General features: G+C 42.3%; 2 protein-coding genes across 3 annotated transcripts in view; both read left to right on the forward strand.

The window, feature by feature from the left end:
• The window catches only part of oprl1 (opiate receptor-like 1), a 73,841-nt gene that overhangs the window by 46,662 nt on the left and 6,116 nt on the right, over positions 1–21,063 (forward strand). The window contains exons 5-6 of the mRNA XM_061791231.1: positions 2,721–2,903; positions 4,688–4,778. Coding sequence (XP_061647215.1) covers positions 2,721–2,903; positions 4,688–4,778 — 274 coding nt within the window. The remainder of the gene's footprint in view (positions 1–2,720; positions 2,904–4,687; positions 4,779–21,063) is intronic.
• The window catches only part of LOC133486274 (Ig-like V-type domain-containing protein FAM187A), a 42,167-nt gene continuing 26,634 nt past the window's right edge, over positions 5,531–21,063 (forward strand). Inside the window, exon 1 of one of the 2 annotated variants that reach the window (XM_061791180.1) lies at positions 5,531–6,042. In XM_061791180.1, coding sequence (XP_061647164.1) covers positions 5,878–6,042 — 165 coding nt within the window. In that variant the 5' untranslated portion in view covers positions 5,531–5,877. The remainder of the gene's footprint in view (positions 6,043–21,063) is intronic. The other variant, XM_061791190.1, reaches the window with a different exon arrangement.

The following is a 21,063-nucleotide window of genomic DNA, read 5'->3' on the forward strand; positions in this document are numbered from 1 at the left end:
GTTGAAGTTTGCTGGAAAAAAAATAAAACATTACACATTTAAAACAACCACATAGCTTTGCCTTAGGAAGGCCTGCTGAATTAAGGCTAACAAACAATGGAAAATGCTGCTGAATAGCATGTACGTGGCGGTGTTATAACACTTTAAGCAACGGAAATTTGAACACAAACGGTGGAGCAACTAATATAGACATCCATATTTACAGGTATACATTCTTTTATTCTTCTCAAAAACATGACTAATATTTCAATGACTCACTGAGGACTGACCTTCTCTTCATGTATATCAATATGTCTATATTATGCTGAGCCCATGTGGCCACGACATACACAACAGAAGAACCGGTGCGATATCCATTGAATTGAAGCAAAAAAATGTGGCAATAACTGTTTAATTTTTTTACATTTTATCTGATTGTGTCATTACTGTATGTTTTTATAAAGTACAATTGAGTGCTACTTATTGCAAAACACATGACTTTTTTTTATTGTGTTTTGGGGGAGCCTGGAATTTCTTATTGGCATTTCCATTCATTTCAATGGGCAAAGATAATTTGAGAAACAAATGTTTAGAGTTGTGAAAAATTTGGCACGGTCTATAACCGTAAGGTATTGGACCGGACCCAAAAGCAGCCGGAGGCGGAGGAAGTAGATAGACATAGTTTATTAAGGGATATCTCGGAAGCAGGATATTCGAAGTGTGAGGGTGGTTGGCCGGAGCAGGGAACATGCAGGACGCAGGCAAGAGAAGGAGCTTGGCGGCGTGGCTGGAACAGACGGCGAGGCAGGTGACACAGAAGGAGCACTGGAGGCGGAGATGAACGCAATGGGATAAGCACAATCGCTGGGAGTCGAGTAACTTACGTGTGTAAGTGAGAGTTGCCCGGTGTACCATGGGTGTACGTCAATACTCTGGCGTCAGATTAAGCAGAAGTGGGATTGATCATTTTAGTGATCGGAAAGGGACCAATAAGTCGTGGCGTGAGCTTACGTGATTCGGTCTGGAGGGGAAGGTCGCGGGAGGAGAGACAAAACGATTGACCCACCTTGTAAACAGCTGTAGGAGAGCGATGCAAGTCCGCCAACCGCCTGTTCCTTTCAGCTGTCCGACCCAAGACAGCCCTGACGTCCTTCCAAATGGATTGCACCCATCGTAGGTGCTCCCTCACCGAAGGAACCGCCAGTCTGCTCTTGTTCCTTAAACAGGGGTGGTTGGAAACCATAACTAGCCATGAATGGAGACATACCTGTGGCGGAGCTGGTGAGGGAATTATGGGCATATTCCACCCACGGGAGAGAGGTGCTCCAGGAGGCAGGGGGCCGCGCAGCCACACAACGTACAGCGGACTCCAGATTCCTATTCACCCGCTCCGTCTGGCCGTTAGATTGTGGATGGTAACCAGAGGACAGACCGCCTTACAGAATTCCTTCCAAACCTGGGAGGAGAACTGAGGACCTCTGTCCGAGACTATGTCAATGGGCATGCTGTGGCGCTTAAACACATCCAGGACTAGGAGGTTAGCAGTCTCAAAGCCAGAGGGCAACTTGGGAAGGTGATGAATGGAGTAACGGTCCCGTCCAGCCAATGCCTCCATTCTTCTAGAGTCCAGATGGAGAGAGGCGATGGGAAAAGAAGGCACAGGGATGAAGTTTTTGGGATTCAGAGTCTTTCTGAGAGAGAACGGCCCCCGCTCCAGTGTCAGAGGCGGCAACCTCCACAACGAATTGGAGGGAGGGGTCCGGGTGTCTCAGGATGGGGGCACTGGTGAATAATGATTTTAGGCGCCCGAAGGCTTGGGATGCGGCAGGACTCCACTGCAAGGGAGAGTTGGTGGAGGTGAGGCTGGTGAGAGGAATGACCACTTTGCTGTAATTACGGACGAATCTTCGGTAGAAATTGGCAAATCCCAGGAAACGTTGCAACTCTTTGCGGGTAGAGGGAATGGCCCAGTCAATGACTGCTTGAATTTTCACGGGGTTCGGTTGGAGTTGTCCCTTTGAGATGATGGGGGGGGAGGGGGGGGGGGGGGTGTTGGTTAATCCAAAGGGCATGACAAGATACTCAAAATGTCTGAGGGGTGTATTGAAGGCGATCTCTTTCTTGGGAGAGAGAGAGAGGGAGGGGAAGGCGAGGCACAAAGCGCCACCCAAGTTCCAAAAAAGGAACAGCATGTGACAGACTATGACACAATTAAACTTGTATCTCAAGGCGGCACTGTATATTATTTCGGAACAGCTGAAGGAGAGAATTTATAATCAGCCCATCTTTCCCTGCTCATTTTATTCTATACTGAGTTTCAATTAGTTGAAAAAATGGCATGTGTAAAACTACCATGGAAAGTAATCAATCATGGTAATCTAATATATTTCCAACACTTTACTTTGTTGATGTGTAATAAATGCATTTTTAGGCCCTCTCCTTGACTCAGACTACATTCATCCACCAAGTTGTTTGTGTAATCTCAGTAACAAAGACAAACAATCAGTGACCTCAACCTATCAACCAGTATTTTCTCAAAAGTCATCAAGGCCAAATGATTATTTACATTTTTAATTAATGTGCAAATGAAGTCTAATCTGCATAAGGATTAATTAATGGCGTGAAAGAAAGATGAAGCGGTTTCACGCTCCACTCAACGAAACCATGAACTCTGCATGGAAGCGCTTGAGTGGACATGGCAGCTCCACATCCTTATTGTTTTAATTTGTGAATGTTTCCAGGGCACTGACGTGTTCCTGGGCTTCTGGCCATTTGGAAACGCCCTGTGCAAGGCAGTAGTGTCCATCGACTACTACAACATGTTCACCAGCACCTTCACGCTGACAGTGATGAGCATGGACAGGTATGTGGCTGTCTGCCACCCCGTCAAAGCTCTGGACATGAGGACGCCTCACAAGGCCAAGGTACAATGCGCTTTTAGCATATTGACAGAACAGAATATGAACAAAACACAAATGTGACTGTGAGTGATGAAGTACCAGGCTTGACTTACACTGCAATTCCGATTATTTTTTTATTTTTAGTTTTTTTCTCCCATGTGTTCCAGTTTATATATACATGAGCAGTAAAAAAAAAAAATATATATCCTCAGATCCGAATCAAACCTGCGTCGTATGTGGATTAAAATTAATGGAGTATTTGTCAACGTACCCGTGGTGTGCACAGGCAGATCAAATACAAGCCTACCTTATCATTACAGTCATCCACCCATCTACTGTATTTTCTACCATTTATCCTCTTCTGGGTGACTGGTGAACTGGAGCCAATCTCAAACAATATTTAATGTTTCTGTTGACACCATGTCGATAAAAAAAAAATGGACGACTGGTTAGCACATCTGCCTCACAGTTCTAAGGACCCGAGTTCAAATCCGGCCTCGCCTGTGTGGAGTTTGCACGTTCTCCCCGTGCCTGTGTGGGTTTTCTCCGGATACTCTGGTTTCTTCCTACATCCCAAAAAAAACCAAAAACATGCATGGTAGGTTAATTGAAGACTCTAGATTTTCCATAGGTGTGAATGTGAATGGTGGTTTGTTTATATGTGCCCTGCGATTGGGTGGCGACCAGTTCAAAGTGTACCCGGCCTCTCGGCCGGAGTCACCTGGGATGTGTTCTAGCGCCCCTGAGACCCTAGTGAGGATAAGCGGTATGCAAAATGGATGGATAGATATATAAGAATAGATCAGATGAAATATTTTGTTAATATAGTCACACAGAGCTGCAAGGAATGCAAAGTTATCAATGTCCTTTCACAATCGTTCCTGCCATACTGTGGTGCATGTTTTTGTTTACACATTACGGACAAAAGTCCTGTTTATGTTTTAATTCCTCATTAAAAAAAAAGACCATTCAAGCAACAATATGTTCTTCACGTTTTAGAAATAGTAGGGTGAAAGCTGCAGCTGGCTACCAGTGTAGACTGAATGGGTGGCTACATGGGGGAAAGGAAATGCCAGTATTTTGAGGGTAATAACCGGTCAACAACATATTGAGAAAAAGAAAAAAGAACTATGAACTCGTTCATTTTTGGAATGGTGACCTTTCCCAACACTGATGTTACTTACATACAGGGTGCTTAAAAGTTTTACTCAGTGTAGCCACTGTGTGACATATGGCCAGTATACTACCATCTGAGTCATTCATTCATTCATTTTCCATACTGCTTATCTGCTAGGTGAAAAACATGGCAAATGGGTCAGAGAGGAATAACGGGTAAAATGGCTCATGCACCCAAACAGAAGAGGGTTTCGAAGGATACTCGAGTACTAAAATATTCGATAACTGCAGCTGTACATTTAATCCCCCCATTATATTGTCATATTTACCTTGTTTAATAAAACCCCTGCCCTGTGCAATAAACCTGTAAAAAAAAAAATGCTCCTCAAAATTAGAAAGTTGCTCCTCAAAGGAAGAAATGATTAGCAAAACTGCTCCTCAAAGGAAAAAATATATATAATTCAAGCCTTGGTTTAAAATACAGTTGTTGTTTGTTTTTATTGAATACAGAGCAATAATTCAATCGGGTACTATCTCATAGTGTTTTTGTAATTTCCAGAGTGTGTGACTTTCCTGGCTCTCACAATGCCATTCAGACAACCTATCGGGGGTGGCTTTCATTGGCCTATTGGGCAACTAGAATTGAGCCCTCTGCTTGGCTTGCAAAGTAATTACTTATCATTTTTGTTCAGGTGGTGAATATCTGTGTGTGGGTGTTGGCCTCAGCCTTTGGAGTTCCGGCCATGGTGTTGGGGAACGTCGAAGAGGAGCAAGAGCATAACAGTGAGTAATGAGTGCATTGTGTTTACATGCATACTCGATTTTCCATATGCACTATACATGTGAGCTGGTATATATTCCTCTCTGATTAATATGCAAAACAATACGCAGTGGCAAAACAGTGCCACACAGCATTTATTTTTCATTACGCATTACTGAAGAAGGTTTATGGGAAGAAAAGGGCTCAAATCTATCTTTCAGGGGGGCCCTACGGGGCTGCAGTATGCATGAACTTGTTTCCAAATGTGCTTTCTCTTGGTTTTTATTGCTTTTATGGCACAGCATCTCACTAATGGGATCGACACATGCGATTTATGTCCAATCAAGTTATTCGCCAGCAAAGTGACTCATCATGGTTGATGTTATGAATTCTCACACTGTGGCATTTACACAATATCTGGCACGATGGGACATTTGTATCATTACAAAACTGAGTAACACTTCATATTTCAATTTGGGGCATGCAATTAAGCGTTGGATGGCATTTATTTACTAAACTTCAATGAGTTCAAGGTGTTAATATGAAGCAAGGTATTTATTTGAGGTGAAGCCTTTTTTTTTCAAAAAGAGGCTTTAAGCAGATATCGGTGTTTTGTTTCTTAATACATCAAATGTTTGAAGATAAGCGCTGAAAACATATGCAAAGACTTATAACAATATTGTGCTAAATTGTTGAGATATAGCTTAAGGGTCTTTTTCACCGTTTGAATTTTTCTGATTTTGTAGGCGGGGCTACAACACAGCCCGTGACATCACGTGGTAGGGGCGTATACTTCATCGCGTGAGTTCCCTCCCCCACTATATAAGTACAAAGTGACGTCATTTCGTTTGGCTATGCTGCTCAGTTCTGAGTTAGCTGTGCTTAGCTTCCATAACAAGGCCCATTTACCACTCCAGCTTGCAGTTAGCAAGCAAACGATGGCCACACCCCGAAAATGCGTCTTCACATGATGCCTCAATTTTCAGAACAGCTCGGTGACGTTTTTTTAAACTCCCCAAAAATGAGGAAATAAAACAGCGATGGATTGACTTTTTAAAGACCCATGCAGATGGCGAGCTGAACATCAACACCAGCAGCTGACTCTGAAGTGCGCATTTTACAATGGATAGTTTTGTAAACTTTCACCAGAGAAAACATGGCATCGTGGGTAACTTGTTACTAGCGAATGCGGCAATGCCAACTGTCAAACTACCTGAGCTTCCTCCTACCGTCCCGCTGTCGTCAGGTGCCGTGTTCGGCTGTGACTTTATGTCACCAACAACGAGGGTAAATTGACTTTTTTAGGATTATAGTCCATAATAACCATTCAATTTTGAAGTTGAGCCTCCTAACGTATAAGCTATCTCCTCAGTATGTTTGATTCTTTTTGGCACATCCATTCGACACGCCCACAGCGTCTGAGACCTGAGAGGTGGCCCTTATTATTTTGAAGATTTGAAACCTGATTTTATATACTATATACAATTCTGTTTTTTATTCATTCAAATTTGGTAGGCTTGTTAACATTACTCTTCTCTGTGGTGTGTCGAATTTACATGCCAATTTTTGGGCCTGCTTAGTGCCACTTTAACAAGCTATTTGGGTAAAGGTGGCGCAAGAAGCACTGATGTTCATTGGTGGGTCCACAGAGAAGTTAATGTGTAACTACCTCACATTAGCAATTGCCTTTTATTCTTGGTTAATTAATTTGATTTGTGTAATGGTAAAAAGTAGTATTCAGTGGAAAAAAAAAAGTACTGAGTAACTGGTACGTAACTATTGATTTATTTATTTTTGAAACACCACATGAATGTAAATGGACAAGAATATAAAATAGGAATATGCTAATTAAAATATTGTCCAACATGTTTACGAATGTGAAACAGCACACTCGGCTCACCAGCCAGAGATTTTTAAATATATAATCATATACAATTTGATTGTCTTGAACAATGTTGTTATGTTTCATTATTAAAAAAAAAAAAAAAAAAAAAAAAAAAAGAAAGAGTTCTGCCAATTTACATCTTTATCTTCAGTGGATACATTGGAGATTGCTTTTCTCCCTGCTCCTTTTGAATGCGCTTTTTTTTTTTTTTTCCTTTTTTTTTTTTAACACAGAGGAACATAGAGCTCAAGCGGGTCTAAGTGGGTTGGACGAACTGTAGTTTGAATTCACGTGCTGTGGTTGACCTGCTGTTTTTTCCCACACACCAAGACAGCCTCTTGTACAGTTTATGTAGGCTGAAATGCCAACATTTTAGGCCGACATAACTGACAATGCATGACGTAGCTGTTCTTTTTGTAGTCAATGCATCCATTTTATATATAGTGGTTCTCAATCGGGCCGTGGGGGAGCTGGAGCCTTTCTTAGGTATTTTTTTACTTCTACCATGTTTTACGTAAATAAATCATTTTGAGCGGCACGGTGGCCGACTGGTTAGAGCGTCAGCCTCACAGTTCTGAGGACCCGGGTTCAATCCCCGGCCCCACCTGTGTGGTGTTTGCATGTTCTCCCCGTGCCTGCGTGGGTTTTCTCCGGGTACTCCGATTTCCTCCCACATCCCAAAAACATGCATTCATTGGAGACTCTAAAAAATTGCCCGTAGGTGTGACTGTGAGTGCGAATGGTTGTTTGTTTGTATGTGCCCTGCGATTGGCTGGGCACATACAAACAATAGGCTCCAGCACGCCCGCAACCCTAGTGAGGAGAAGAGGCTCAGAAAATGGATGGATGGAAGTCATTTTGAACACTGCTTCTGTTCTTGTGCAGTCATGGCTCCGTTTGATTTGTCAAATGGAGTCAAACGTCACTAGTAGAGACATTGGATTGGAATCATGTGACAGTTTTTCTGATGAATCAAAATAGATCGGCAAGCAATAATATAATACTGTACCTCATGATGAAAATACAAGGAGTGGAATGTAGCTCCGTGTAGCGAAGTAAACAAAGCTTTTCTTCTAAACAGAAATGACTAAAGAAAAAGTAAATACTATGTTGCATTAAAACTACTCTGACATACATCCATCCATTTTCTGAGCCGCTTCTCCTCACTAGGGTCGCGGACGTGCTGGAGCCTATCCCAGCTGTCATCGGGCAGGAGGCGGGGTACACCCTGAACTGGTTGCCAGCCAATCGCAGGGCACATAGAAACAAACAACCATTCGTACTCACAGTCATGCCTACGGGCAATTTTAGTCTCCAATTAATGCATGTTTTTGGGATGTGGGAGGAAACCGGAGTGCCCGGAGAAAACCCACGCAGGCACAGGGAGAACATGCAAACTCCACACAGGCGGGGACGGGGATTGAACCCCGCACCCCAGAACTGTGAGGCTGACGCTCTAACCAGTCGTCCACCGTGCCGCCCTCTCTGACATACAATCTATCCAAAAAAGTTACTTTTATAAATGTGACAGAAATTTTTTTAGCTCTTTAATACCCACCTCTGACTTAATGGTATATATATATATATATATATATATATATATAATATTATTATTATTTTTTTTAATTAAAAAAAAATCATCTAACATAAGATGGACTTTTGGTTCAGCCTGAGAACCCAGAGATACTCGACACTGGTTTGAAAGGGCTGGATTTTCCTCACAACTGGATTAATGCGATGAAACTAAGGCTGTGTTCACACTTGCCAGGTTGGGTTGGATTAAAACGTATCCCAGGGCAATTGCTTCAAAAATGTGGTTCATTTTGTCAAGTGTTCAAGTAATCATCTGCGATGTGAGTTGTTGCATGTCTTTGGTAAATGTAAGCACAGCAATATTTGATATGGATCACTAAAAACATCAGACATGGGCACTACACTTGCAATGTAAATGTGGCCTAAGACTACGCAGTAGTAAGTAAGCAAGCAATATTATTAAAAAAACAAACAAAAAAACAGATGAGCGCGATTGATGAGTCATCATTTTGCCTTGTAAACACTCGTCTAATAAATTTCCACACGTGACACTTTAATCTACAGTCAGTTTATCTGCTCTTTGATTGCCTCTAAAAGCAGTTGTACAGTTCAATCATCTCACCCCGAAACGGTTTTAGTGCCGCCGTCCCCCACCCCCTCCTCGATGCTCCAGTGAACTCCATTTCATTTAATGAGATGTCTATTAGCACAACACACAATCGCTCCATTCCAGTTAAACTTTACTGCTGCTGCCGGTCCTCTACCACGACACAGTGAGTCACTCAAGGGATAATCAGTGTGAACTTTGTGCTTGCTTTCTGCAAATATTTAATGTTTTCCTTTTGTCACTTCTTGGATGTTCTTCTTCACTTCTGACTTGGCTTTCAACCTTTCCAAGCCATAAGAAAGCCTTTTTGCACCTTCTAAAAAGTACAAGTGCCAAATTACTTCATACTGCAATATTTGGGGAAGGTCAGTTGAGAGAGGAGGCTTGTTTGGTGGTAGGACTTAAACTCATTTCTAAGTTGAGACTGAGCCACTTGCTTTATAAATTGTGTAGGAAGTGTCTGCATGTGTCTTGTCATCCTCGTTGCTGCCGCCCTCGGATGTTTGCAATTGGCTGGGTTCAGCAGTCGTGCACAACCAACATGAAATTATGTTTGTGATTGGGTGGCCTTAACTTTGCACTTAAGGGCAAGCGTAAAAGTGAGCTTTACAGGCAATTTCAAGATGGGGAGAATCTATATCTTTATCGTTGATTTTGAGATACAGTGGACCCCTGCAAACTCGCGGTCCGGCACACCCAAATTCAACGATTTATGGATTTGTTTTTGTTTTTGATTTATTTATTTATTTATTTATTTTGGGGGGGGAACCAATTCTGAAAACACTTATTTCTGGCTTATTCCTGCTTATTCATGAATTTTGCGGGTTTAAGAAGAAAAAATGTCAATCCAATTGTAATTGGGTGTCATTTATCTGCGGATTTTCACTATTCGCGGTCCGGCATGGTCCCGATCCTCCACGAGTAGTGGGGTTCCACTGTACTAATTTGTTGAAAGTCACTGGGAACGGTTCCACTCCCGTCCAGCCACTCCCGGTGACCTTGTTGTCTTACTTCCTGCTCCCACCCGAAAATTGAAATTTGCTTCCATCAGAGCCCCTTGGGTCCCGCAGGATTCCCGCGAGACCCAAAAGATCCATTGGGAATCCCGAAAAAATGGCAGCCACTACTGCAGCGATGCATTCAATGACACTCGAAAATATAGGTAGTCAGACAAAAGAACAGGACATGGCTCACAATAACCCCTCCAACACTAACACATTTAAATTAACACACATAATACAATGTAACACAGCCCGTTACACTATAGTCGGCCCCTGGTGTGATGTAAAGCCAGCTTGAACACAGCACTGGACTAATTTGCGATAAAAAAGATCAGAACTTTACCTTCAGCAATTCAGTGTCTGTCCATCTGAATAAGATATCCACCCACCAACTGTTACGGTACCGGCGCTGGCAAGGGGCTAGATAGCTAGTTAGAAGCTAGCTGGGTGGAGAGGCTAAGGAGGAAGTTAGTTTCTGGATGCTCTTGTTTTTGTAACACACCACCAGAAGTACGGAAGTGGAGTGTGGGAGGCAGCAACTTGACCACACAGGTCGCCATGACAAGACTAAAAGTGCATGCTTCACCAGTGGTTTTTGTACTGTCTCTTTTGTTTCTCCAATGCAAACAAGCTCTTCTTTAAATATTAATTTTTAAATACATACAAAGATATATTTTTTTTGTGCAAAAATTTAGTATAATTTTTTTAGTATATTGTGCTTTGAAAGAGTTGCAAACACTGTTGATGGCCATCAAATGTAAAAGAAAATTAAAATTAAAGCGAGAATACTGTTTAACTGTTCAAACTCGTCATGGTTCTTAAAATATATATATTATTATGGTCTTGGTCTTGTCTCAGTCTTGACTTGTCTCAGTCTTGGTCTTGACTGTCTTGAATCCCAAAAGTCTTGATCTTGTCTCGGTCTTTGTGAGTTCTGGTCCCGGGCTGGTCTTAATCTTGGATAGTGCGATCTTGACCACAACACTACTAGTACTATTAGTAGTAGTTTTAGTAGCAACAGTAGTAGTAGTATTAGTAGTGCAGATCAAGAAACCTATTTTCACTTTTGGTTGTGACAGTCCTGTTCACCATTTTGGTGAGAGGAAAAAAATGTTACAATGTGGCAACTGACTACATAGGGTATGCAATGCACTGTCTCTTGTACAGACGCAGCCAGCACGATTATTTCCACCCTGTCTATTTACAAGCAAAATGATAGCATTCAGTTCACTCTAGCCATACGTACCAAAAAGTTCGCTAAACAATGTGAGACGTATCAATAACGCAAATTTATTATCATCAGCTGCGAGGAAGGGCAAAGACTATAAGCTGGACATGTCTAATTATATTCCATCCATCCATCCATCCCCTACACTATTCTCACTTTGGTCGTGGGTGTGCAATTATGTTAGATGTACACGGTATCAGTCAGAGCAGAAACGCAAATTTATGTTGCATGTGTTCAGTTTTTTACTTTAAATTAACATTAGATGGACTCTTTTAATGCACTTTATTCATGTTAATTTAACTTGTCTTACCTGGTGAAGAACTATAAACTGTATCTTTATCTGAGAACTCAAAATGATGAATTCCAAACCTTTCCAACAATGTCAGGATTTCCTTTCAGAGATTTTCGTTTTCTGCTAGTGCCGGGTCAACATCTGCTGGATCAGGACCCATTCCTCATCTGTGGGAATTGTATAAAAACTAAGAATCCTGTTGTACTTCCTAGAAACCAGATGTTAAGCCACACTGCAATGCTAGGCAGTAATGCCTCGTGTTTGCTTAAATTTTAACTTGTTCAATTTCATTTTGGAGCGTTGCATAGATGAGCAAATAGCGTTTCGAAAAAAGATGACAACTGGAAATAGTTGGGCTGGCTGAGTTTTAAAATGGAACAGCCACAGTTGAGTGTTGGCATAGTTAGATGGCACCCACTTTGTAATGCACATTACCGCCACCCACAGGACTGGAGAAGAACAGCAGTGCAGGGCATGTCACATTTCGGATTTTTCAGAATTGCCATTGGTATGTCATTTATAGAATTAAATTTTATTTATGATTGTGATACAAGTTTTTTTATCATTATAATTTAAAATGCGAATAAATTTTAAAAAGTGAATAGCTTTTTTAAACACACGTACACATTATTGGCGATGCAGAGGTTAGCGCTTCCAGCTTGGTCTGGGAGTGCCTTTTCCACTTAAGGAAATTGAACCTGTGGTTCAACAGTCACAGGCCATATTCGCAATCACATGGCCGCCCACGACTGCCTCAGTGCTGTATTGAAGTGTATTAAAAAAGTGTAGGCCTGTGTTTGTGTGCGCATGTGCAAATGTTGCGTGCGTGTGTTGTTGGTGGCGCTATGTAGCTCTGCATGAGGTCCAATAACTTCACCAAAGGAGGTCAGGTTTTGCCAGCTGGCCTGCTGACAGAATGGCGAGCCGCCTGTAATCCTGTGGTCACACCACCTGCCAAGCTATCTTGTCTTTTTGGAAGAACCATTTAACGTTAATCCACAAAATTGGCCTGTTTTTTTATGTGATTATGTATTTTAGAAAATACTTTTTGTTGGTGAAGCTTTGCACTGTCTGGGTGTTTGCTCCTATGCGTTAATTGATTTCCCCCTTTGTTCCTAATTAAAACTGGTGATTAAGTGGCAGGTTTCACTCTAACAAGTCATGTCCTCAAACAGCAAATAAAAGCACTTTTGAGAATTTAAACAAAGTTTTGTAGCTTCTAAATTAGCATCAGCAAACCACATTTTGTTATTGTTTTCAAATCAGAATCAGAACCATCTTTATTTGCCAAGTATTTCCAAAAAACACACAAGGAATCTGTCTCCAGTAGTTGGAGCCACTCTAGTACGACAACAGACAGTCAATTGACAGAGAACACTTTTGAGACATAAAGACATTGACAAAAAAAAAAAAAACAGTCACTGAGCAATAAAGGATTGCTAGTTGTCTGGTAATGCCGGTACATTTTTTTTTTTTTTTTTTTTTTACAGTTGTGCAAAAGATGCAGAGTCCTCTAGCAGTTGGAATGACTAATATTGCCATAGTCCGGTGCAATGACCATTGTGCAAAGGGTGCCAAGACTTCAAGGAGTGTATGCAGTTTAAAGTGACAAGTAGTGCGATAATCTGGGACAATGTTGATTGTGCAAATGTTGCAGATACTCCTCAGTCAGTGTGCAAATGGGGCAGATGCTACTCTGGCATGAGTGGCCCATATTGGTCAACTACAGATATGCAAATAGTGCAGCGTGGCGAGACTACTACAGTGAGTGCACGAGTAATATATAATTGGCCCGTCAGAAATGTGACAATAAACTCAGACAAAAAAAATTGGTTGCATGTTGCAATGGAATTGTAGGTTAGGTGTTTAAGAAGTTGATTGCAAGAGGGAAGAAGCTGTTGGAATGTCTGCTAGTTCTAGTTTGCATTGATCGGTAGCGCCAACTTGAGGGAAGGAGCTGGAAGAGCCGGTGACCGGGATGTGGAGGGTCCGAGAGGATTTTACACGCTCTTGTCTTAGTTCTGGCAGCGTGCAAGTCCTCAAGGGTGGGTAGGGGGGCACCGACAATCCTTTCAGCAGTTTTGATTGTCCGTTGGTGCAATGCAATGTTTAGAGACAACCATTCAAGCGAGTAATGTCCACACCATGGTCGGGATCCTGTAGCTTCATCATGCAGTGGCTGTTACCATGGCAACAACAGCTCAGCTAACTGAAAGGCATACTGTTTGTTGTACTCCAGTTTTAGCAGTAAATGTAGCTTATTTATATTTCATTCAATAACAAAAATGTTTTAAAACAACAAGTGCTGTTATTGACACAGGACATCTTATCTTGTCTTCATATCAATCAAGTTTATTACCTTTGGCAAAGGCATGGAATGGATCATATTTCATGAGTGTTTATTTGTCTTTTTAAATTTGTTAGTGTGCATGTGAATTCCCAGTTTTTTAGTCTGCAGGATTATGCAAAAGAGCTAGTTCACCAAAATGGGTTGTGGCATAACACGAAGAAAATACAATTTAAAAAAGTTGGTCAGGATTCATGTTTTTTTTGTTTTGTTTTTTAATTCTTATTCTTATTGTGATTAAAAAGTCACATCCACAGAATATTATAGACACAGCTTATTCTGTTTCAGTTGTGTGGAAGCTTTCAACCACTTTGTAGTGCGCACTATCAACACTTACAAGACTGGAGTGGAACGGTAACGTACTAAACCAGGAATTCTCTTACTGTGGTGCGCACCGGTTCATACATAATCTTCTGTGATGTCAAATCACCATATCCTCTTTTTCTTTTCCTGTGGTTCTTCTTTTCCTTTGATTTTCACTGTTCGTAGTACGGCCCGGTCCCTATCCCCTGCGAATAGCAGGAGACCATTGGATGCACACATAAAATAAGCAAAAGCATTGACCAGTAATTTCTTGTCAACTGATTAAAACCCACTTGTACCTTTTAAAGTATTTGTTTGATCTAATTTTAACTTTTTGATTCAGTGGAAATAATTACAAATTGAAATCGAAGAAGAAGAAGCATCACAATTTATTGTCATGAACATGCATGCACACGAAATTTGTTCTCTGCATTTAACCCATCACAGTGAACACATACACATGTTAGTGGAACACACTGGAGCAGGGGGTAGCTGAAGCGCCCGGGGAGCATTTTGGGGTATCAGAGTCTTGTTCAAGGACACCACAGCCGTGTGTCCGGGGGATGTCGGCAGATGGTCCAGTCGGGGTCTTGAACCTAGGTCCCACACGGTGGCAGGCAATGATCTTAGCCATTGGGCCACGGCTGCCCGTGTTGACAGATGAAGACACAGTTAGTGTTAGTGTTCCCTTGTAAGACAGTTGTAAGCCAGTAGGGCATCTTATTGCTGACATAACAGCAAATGATATGCAGTACTTGAACAGCCCGCCCCAAGGGCTAGTAAATGCTTGCACCAATCCATTAAATCCAATCCATTTGTTGAGAGGGACATCTGCTTGTTTGCTTTGAGTCCACACTCAGTTACATGTACATGTAGGGTGAACTGAAACATCACCATAATGGATGTATTATTGAAACCACCCGCACACCAAAAAAAAAAAAAAAAAAAAAAAAAAAAAGCTTACACACCTATACACATGATATACAGTACAGTTCGGTGTTTTGACAATGACAGCATTTTCTGATTTGCCTTTATAAACCACCACAATAGATCCATCATCCCATCTTCCATTTATCTGAGGTCGGGTTGCGGGGGCAGGAGCCTAAGCAGGGAAAAACAAAAACCCCTGTGACTTGAATTAACGAAGGCCATTTCAGGACACAAATGCATCACTGCAAAAATGGCAACGCACTGAACACAGCGATTGGAGAAGGAGAGGAAATGGAAGGGGACAATTAACATTTGGGAAGGTGAGACATTCTGAAAGAATGATTGCCACTAAAAGCTATTGATTGATTGACCTTTTCCTCTGCTGGTATTCTGCATCCTGCATCGGAGTTCCTGCCATCAGGCTCAAAGCTGACGCAGCTCTTGACTAACAGATAAATAACCAAATAAAATAATAAAACTGTAACATGGACATACTCATTGTGTGCAGGGAGCATGTGTGGAAAAGATCACATGGAAATAGAAGTAATCTGTTCCAGGGTCAAGCTGTTGTCATCACAAACCCTTTATCAACTGATGTGTATCTGCAGCATTTGAATATTAGTCACCAGCCAATCGATGGGCACATATAAACCAACCATTTACTCTCACATTCACATCTAGGGAAAATTTTGTCTTCAGTGATCTAACATGAATGTTTCTTAAATGTGGGAGGAGGCTGGGGAAAAAAATCTGCGCAGGCAAGGGGAAAATAACTCCAGATAAAAAGGCACAAGCTGAGATTTGGACCCAAAACCTCAGAACTGTGAAGCAGAGATACAAACCATTAGCCCATCATCGTGCCTGTTCCATATCCAAATTTTTTACTGAACTAGATTATTGATGAACATGTTGAAATGAGTAATCCAATAATCAATGGAAAATTGTATTTCTCGTTATCAGCTTGAGCATGTGCTTGTAGTTGCACATTATTGAAGTCATTGCATCAATGAGCTGTCAGACAGTGAAAGTAATGAGATTACATTGAAATCCCACATGATAGCTCAAAGTATTGATAAAATGTAAGAAAAACACAAAAATGAGACGGAGCGGAATCATAGGGAGACGTGACACATGGTGGAAAGAAGCAAAAGGCTGAAGTATCCAAGAAAACTTTGTTAGAACAAACATGTTTATGGACCATCAACCTCTGCCAAGTTTCGATGTTTTGTTAAATAAATACAATAATGCATAAAAATAACAAACTTTTCAACTCATTTGTTGTGCCTAAATAGGAGTGGTTCTGGATAGGATGGGAGTTTGACGTTATCGTCCGACATGCCGTGTGATCTTATCCAAATCCCAATTCCAATGAAGTTGGGATGTTGTGTTAAATGTAAATAAAAAAAAGAATCCAGTGGTTTGAAAATCCTTTTCAACCTATATTCAATTGAATACACTACAAAGACAAGATATCTAATGTTCAAACTGATAAGCTTGATTGTTTTGTTTTGTTTTTCAAATATTCACTCATGTTGTATTAGATGCCTGCAATTGGCAAGCTGGGATAGGGGAAACAAAAGACTAGGACAGTTGAGTAATAAAAAAAAAAAAAAAAACTTTTTGGGAACATTCTACAGCTCAACAGGTTAATTGGAAACAGGAAAGTGTCATGATTGCATATGAAAGGAGCATCCCGAGAGGCTTAGTTGTTTACAAGCAAGGATAGGGCAAGGTTCACCACTTTTTTAACAATTGTGTGAGCAAATAGTCCAAGAGTTACAGAACGTTTCTCAACATCCAGTTGCAAAGAGTTTAGTGACTTCATCATCTACTGTACGTTCCATAGTGTCATCAAAAGATTCAGAGAATCTGGAGAAATCTCTGCACCTAATTGGCAAGGCCTACCGGCCTGTCGACCTGACGTCTGTGGTCATGAAATCCTTCGAACGCCTTGTGCTGGAGAACCTCAAGAGCATCACAGGACCCCTGCTGGACCCACTGTAGTTTCCCCACTGAGCGAACAGGTCTGTGGATGACTCAGTTAACAAGGGACTGCACTTCATCCTAGAACACCTCAACGGCACGGGGACCTACGCGAGGATCCTGTTCGTGGACTTCAGTTCTGCGTTCAACACCATAATCTTGAACTCCTCTCCTCCAAGCTTCTCCAGCTCAAGGTCTCGACTGCCATCTGCCAGTGGATTTACAGCTTCCTGACTGGCAGGACACAGCAGGTATGGCTAGGGGACACCACCTCATCCACACGCACCATCAGCACTGGATCCCCCCAAGGATGTGTCCTGCTCTTCTCTCTCTACCTGAACGCACCCGGCTGTCAAAATCCTGAAGTTTGCAGATGACACCACAGTCATCGGCCTCATTAAAGACTGTGGCGAGTCTGCATATCGACAGGAAGTGGATCGGCTGGAGCTTTGGTGCAGCCGACACAACTTGGAGCTGAACATGCTCAAGACTGTAGACATGTTCATGAACTTCAGGAAGCATCCTTTGCCACAACTGCCCCTCACGCTGTCCAACTGCCCTGTGTGAACTGTCGAGACCTTCAAGTTCCTGGGAATTACAGTCTCTCAGGACCTGTAGTGGGAGACCAACATCTGGGCCTTTTTGAGGACGGACCCACCCTTGAGGACTTGCACGCTGCCAGAACTAAGGCAATCCTCTTGGACCCTCCACATCCTGGTCACCACCTCTTCCAGCTTCTTCCCTCAGGTAGGCGCTATCAATGCAAACTAAAATGAGCAGTTATTCCAACAGCGTCTTCCCTCTTGCCATTAAATTGCAAGAGGACTTTGCTGCATCATTTGCACAACTGTAATTGTAACAGCATTACCAAATTACCGGACACCTTTCATTGCTCAGTGACTCTTCGTAGTGTGCTTTTATGTTTTTATGTCTCAAGAGTATTTTTTGTCAAAATGGCTGTCTATTGTCGTACTCGAGCGGGTCCCAGTACTGGAGACAAATTCCTTGTGTGTTTTTGACATACTTGGCAAATAAAGAGGAGTCTGATTCTAAATGCCTGTGACAGGTAGCACTGCATTAAAAACCGGTATTATTGTGTAAAGGATTGCTATTTGGGCTCAGAAACACTTCAGAAAACTATTGTCAGGTAACACTGGTCATCGTTACAACTACAAATGCAAGTTAAAACTCTACCATACAAAGCAAAGGCCATATACAACATCTTGTTTTTTTGTTTTTTTTTGTCCTGTTCAGCTGTTAGGTCAAGCAGAATGGAAAATCTGTATCCCTTTCATGCCGGAACAGTTTTACTGTGTCACAGTGGAGTTTTTACTGTTCCACTGTGGTATTATAATTGAGGTTTACTGAGAATCAGACTTGATCAGTCGAACAGAAAAAAGTTTCTAGAAGGGAGAGAGAAAAAAAGACAAAAGACAAAGCCCTAATTGTAAACAGGATGAGAGAAGTAAATCATTACATTATCTACAACAATGAAATTAAATATGAGTGTTGCATGGGACTGTAGTGCTACACCTTGTGAGGGAAGGACAGGACAAGATAGAACAGGACAAGGACAGGAGAAGAAGCATGCAGGACAAGGGTCGTGAACCCGACTGTACAACTGAAGTGTGGTGGCATTTAATTATATAAATTATATAAGCCTACAGAACGAGAGTATAAGTGAGGGGATACACAAGCGATTTGCATATTCATGAGTTATTTGTTGCAGTAAGTGGGTAACCCCACACCCAGTGAAAGAGTCCTAGGGTTGTGTGCCTGCGGATACATGCAAGTGAATTGATACCGTTTTACATGCACAAAGACTGACAGAAGTGTCCTGTAATTGCTGTGGCCGCACCGCGGCAGCTGAGGGCCCCACCCAATCAATCGAGGGGCGGGATCAGGAGCAACCGCGGGCCATGAGAGGTCAGCCCCAACACTAAGCAGTCATCCAGCCCGGGGGGCCCGGCATCAGGAGCACCGCCATGCAAGTAAGTGAGACCCACCTCACTTACTATGACTGCCAGGTCCCCAACTGGCAGTCATTGGCCCTACCCCGTGTATCATTGCCCCCCTCAGTATCAGTGGTGTGGTGCATTAAAATCTGGAGATGTCAGTGAGCCGAGGGGGAGGGTGCAGGGCTGCCAGGCGCTAGTGCTTAACAGCCAAACCCGCCCCTGAGCCCTGAGCGTGGGAGGTGGGCCCCCACCCCCCTCAAAACCAGGCAGGGAAAAGAACCCCACAGCTGCCCCCACAGCCCACGGAGGATCGCCCGGCTCCCCCACGGGAAGAGGAAGAGGCGACCGCAGTGGAACACAAGGAACGGAGAAAAGAGGAGGAAGCAGGCACGAGGAGCGACAGGGGGGCCCCACCGCCCCCACTAGCAGCCAAAGCGGGGGACCCAGGCGGGTGCCAGCCGGCACCGCCCCAGCACCCATGGAACATGGGCGAGTCACCATCACCCCTCCACTACTCCCCAGGTGGTCGCCCCAGTGGTTCCCCCCCAACCCCAAGATCAGGAAGGAGTGAAAAAAAGTCCCGCCCCCAGAGATTCCAGAACCACAAACACAGGGACAAGAGAAGATCCCCACAGCATCCATGTGTCTTTACACCATGCAAACGGATCTAAAATGTGTGAAAATAAGAGAGAAAAAAGAAAAATAAATGAATAGAATAATAATAAAACAACAACAACCTCGACAACAAAGAATATAGTATTCCATTGTTTACTTTCACACTTATGAAAATAGTCTTGCTATTGTCAAATGTCAAATGGCACTCTACTCAGGCAAAGGAATCAAGAGTCTAGATTTAGTATGTTGTGTAATTGATTTTTTTCGTTCTGCTGATATTTTTTCTAACACAATATATTCTATGATGAGATTTAGCCACTGATAGAGGCTAGAGTCTTTGTTTTTCCAGTTTAATAGAATTGTTTTCTTTGCGGTAGCTAACGTGACAAATAAAGATGGTGAATATTTATTAGAGAGGTCAATTATGGCTAAGTCACCAAGTATGCACAATCTTGGGGAAGGTGGAATCCTGTAGTTTAAAATATCCATCCATCCAATTTAGAGTTGTCAATTAACCTACCATGCATGTTTTTGGGATGTGGGAGGAAACCGGAGTGCCCGGAGAAAACCCACGCAAGCACCGGGAAAACATGCAAACTCCACACAGGCGGGGCCGGGGATTGGACCCCGGTCCTCAGAACTGTGAGGCAGATGTGCTAACCAGTCGGTCACCGTGCCGCCTGCCGCCATCTAAGCAATGTCTTTTTCAGGGACGTCCCTGCTTATTTCAGCAAGCCACATTCTGCACGTGTTACAACACCGTGGCTTCCTAGTAAAAGAGTATGAGTACAAGACTGGCCTGCCAGCAGTCCAGACCTCTCTCTCATTGAAAATTGAGACCCCGGACTGTTGAGCAACTCAAATTGTACATCAAGCAAGAATGGAAAATAATTCCACCTACAAAGCTTCAACAATTAGTGTCCTCAATTCCCAAACGCTTATTGAGTGTTGTTAAAAGGAAAGGTGATGTCACACAATGGTAAACATGCCCCTGTCCCAGCTTTTTTAGAATGTGTTGCAGGCATCAAATTCAAAATGAGTGAATATTTGCAAAAAAACAAAGTCTATCAGTTTGAACATTAAATATCTTGTCTTTGTAGTGTATTCAATTGAATATAGGTTGAAAAGGATTTACAGATTATTGTATTTTTTTTTAATTTACATTTTACACAATGTCCCAACTTAATTGAAATTGGGGTTTGCAGAATTGTTACATTTGCATTACACTTTAATCCAGAGGAAGTCTTGATTTGGATTACCTCCTTTTAGCTTTTAAGATAGATGATAGTTATGCAGTTATTGATTTGACACGTGAGTCAAGTGAAGGTCTGCTGTGTTTGTGCGTGTCACTCCCGATTTCTCCTTATCAGTCCGTACCCTCAGACACATTAGTCTCAGACTGCATCTAATTAAAAGCAATTAAGCGGCCGTCTCATCTTCTGTCATGGTCCCTCGAAGCATACGTCATCTTTTTGTCTGTCCGCGATCATGTCCTATTACACATGCAAATATTCCCCTCCTTCTGTTTGCCCATCTTCTAACATTCACATTGCTGCCTAATCACATTCATTATTTGCATTTTTCATGTGCTCCTAATGTGCTCCCACATTGTCTGTATTGCAAAGG

The sequence above is a fragment of the Phyllopteryx taeniolatus genome, chromosome 1, assembly GCF_024500385.1.
Source record: "Phyllopteryx taeniolatus isolate TA_2022b chromosome 1, UOR_Ptae_1.2, whole genome shotgun sequence".
NCBI classification, from domain to species: Eukaryota; Metazoa; Chordata; class Actinopteri; order Syngnathiformes; family Syngnathidae; genus Phyllopteryx; species Phyllopteryx taeniolatus.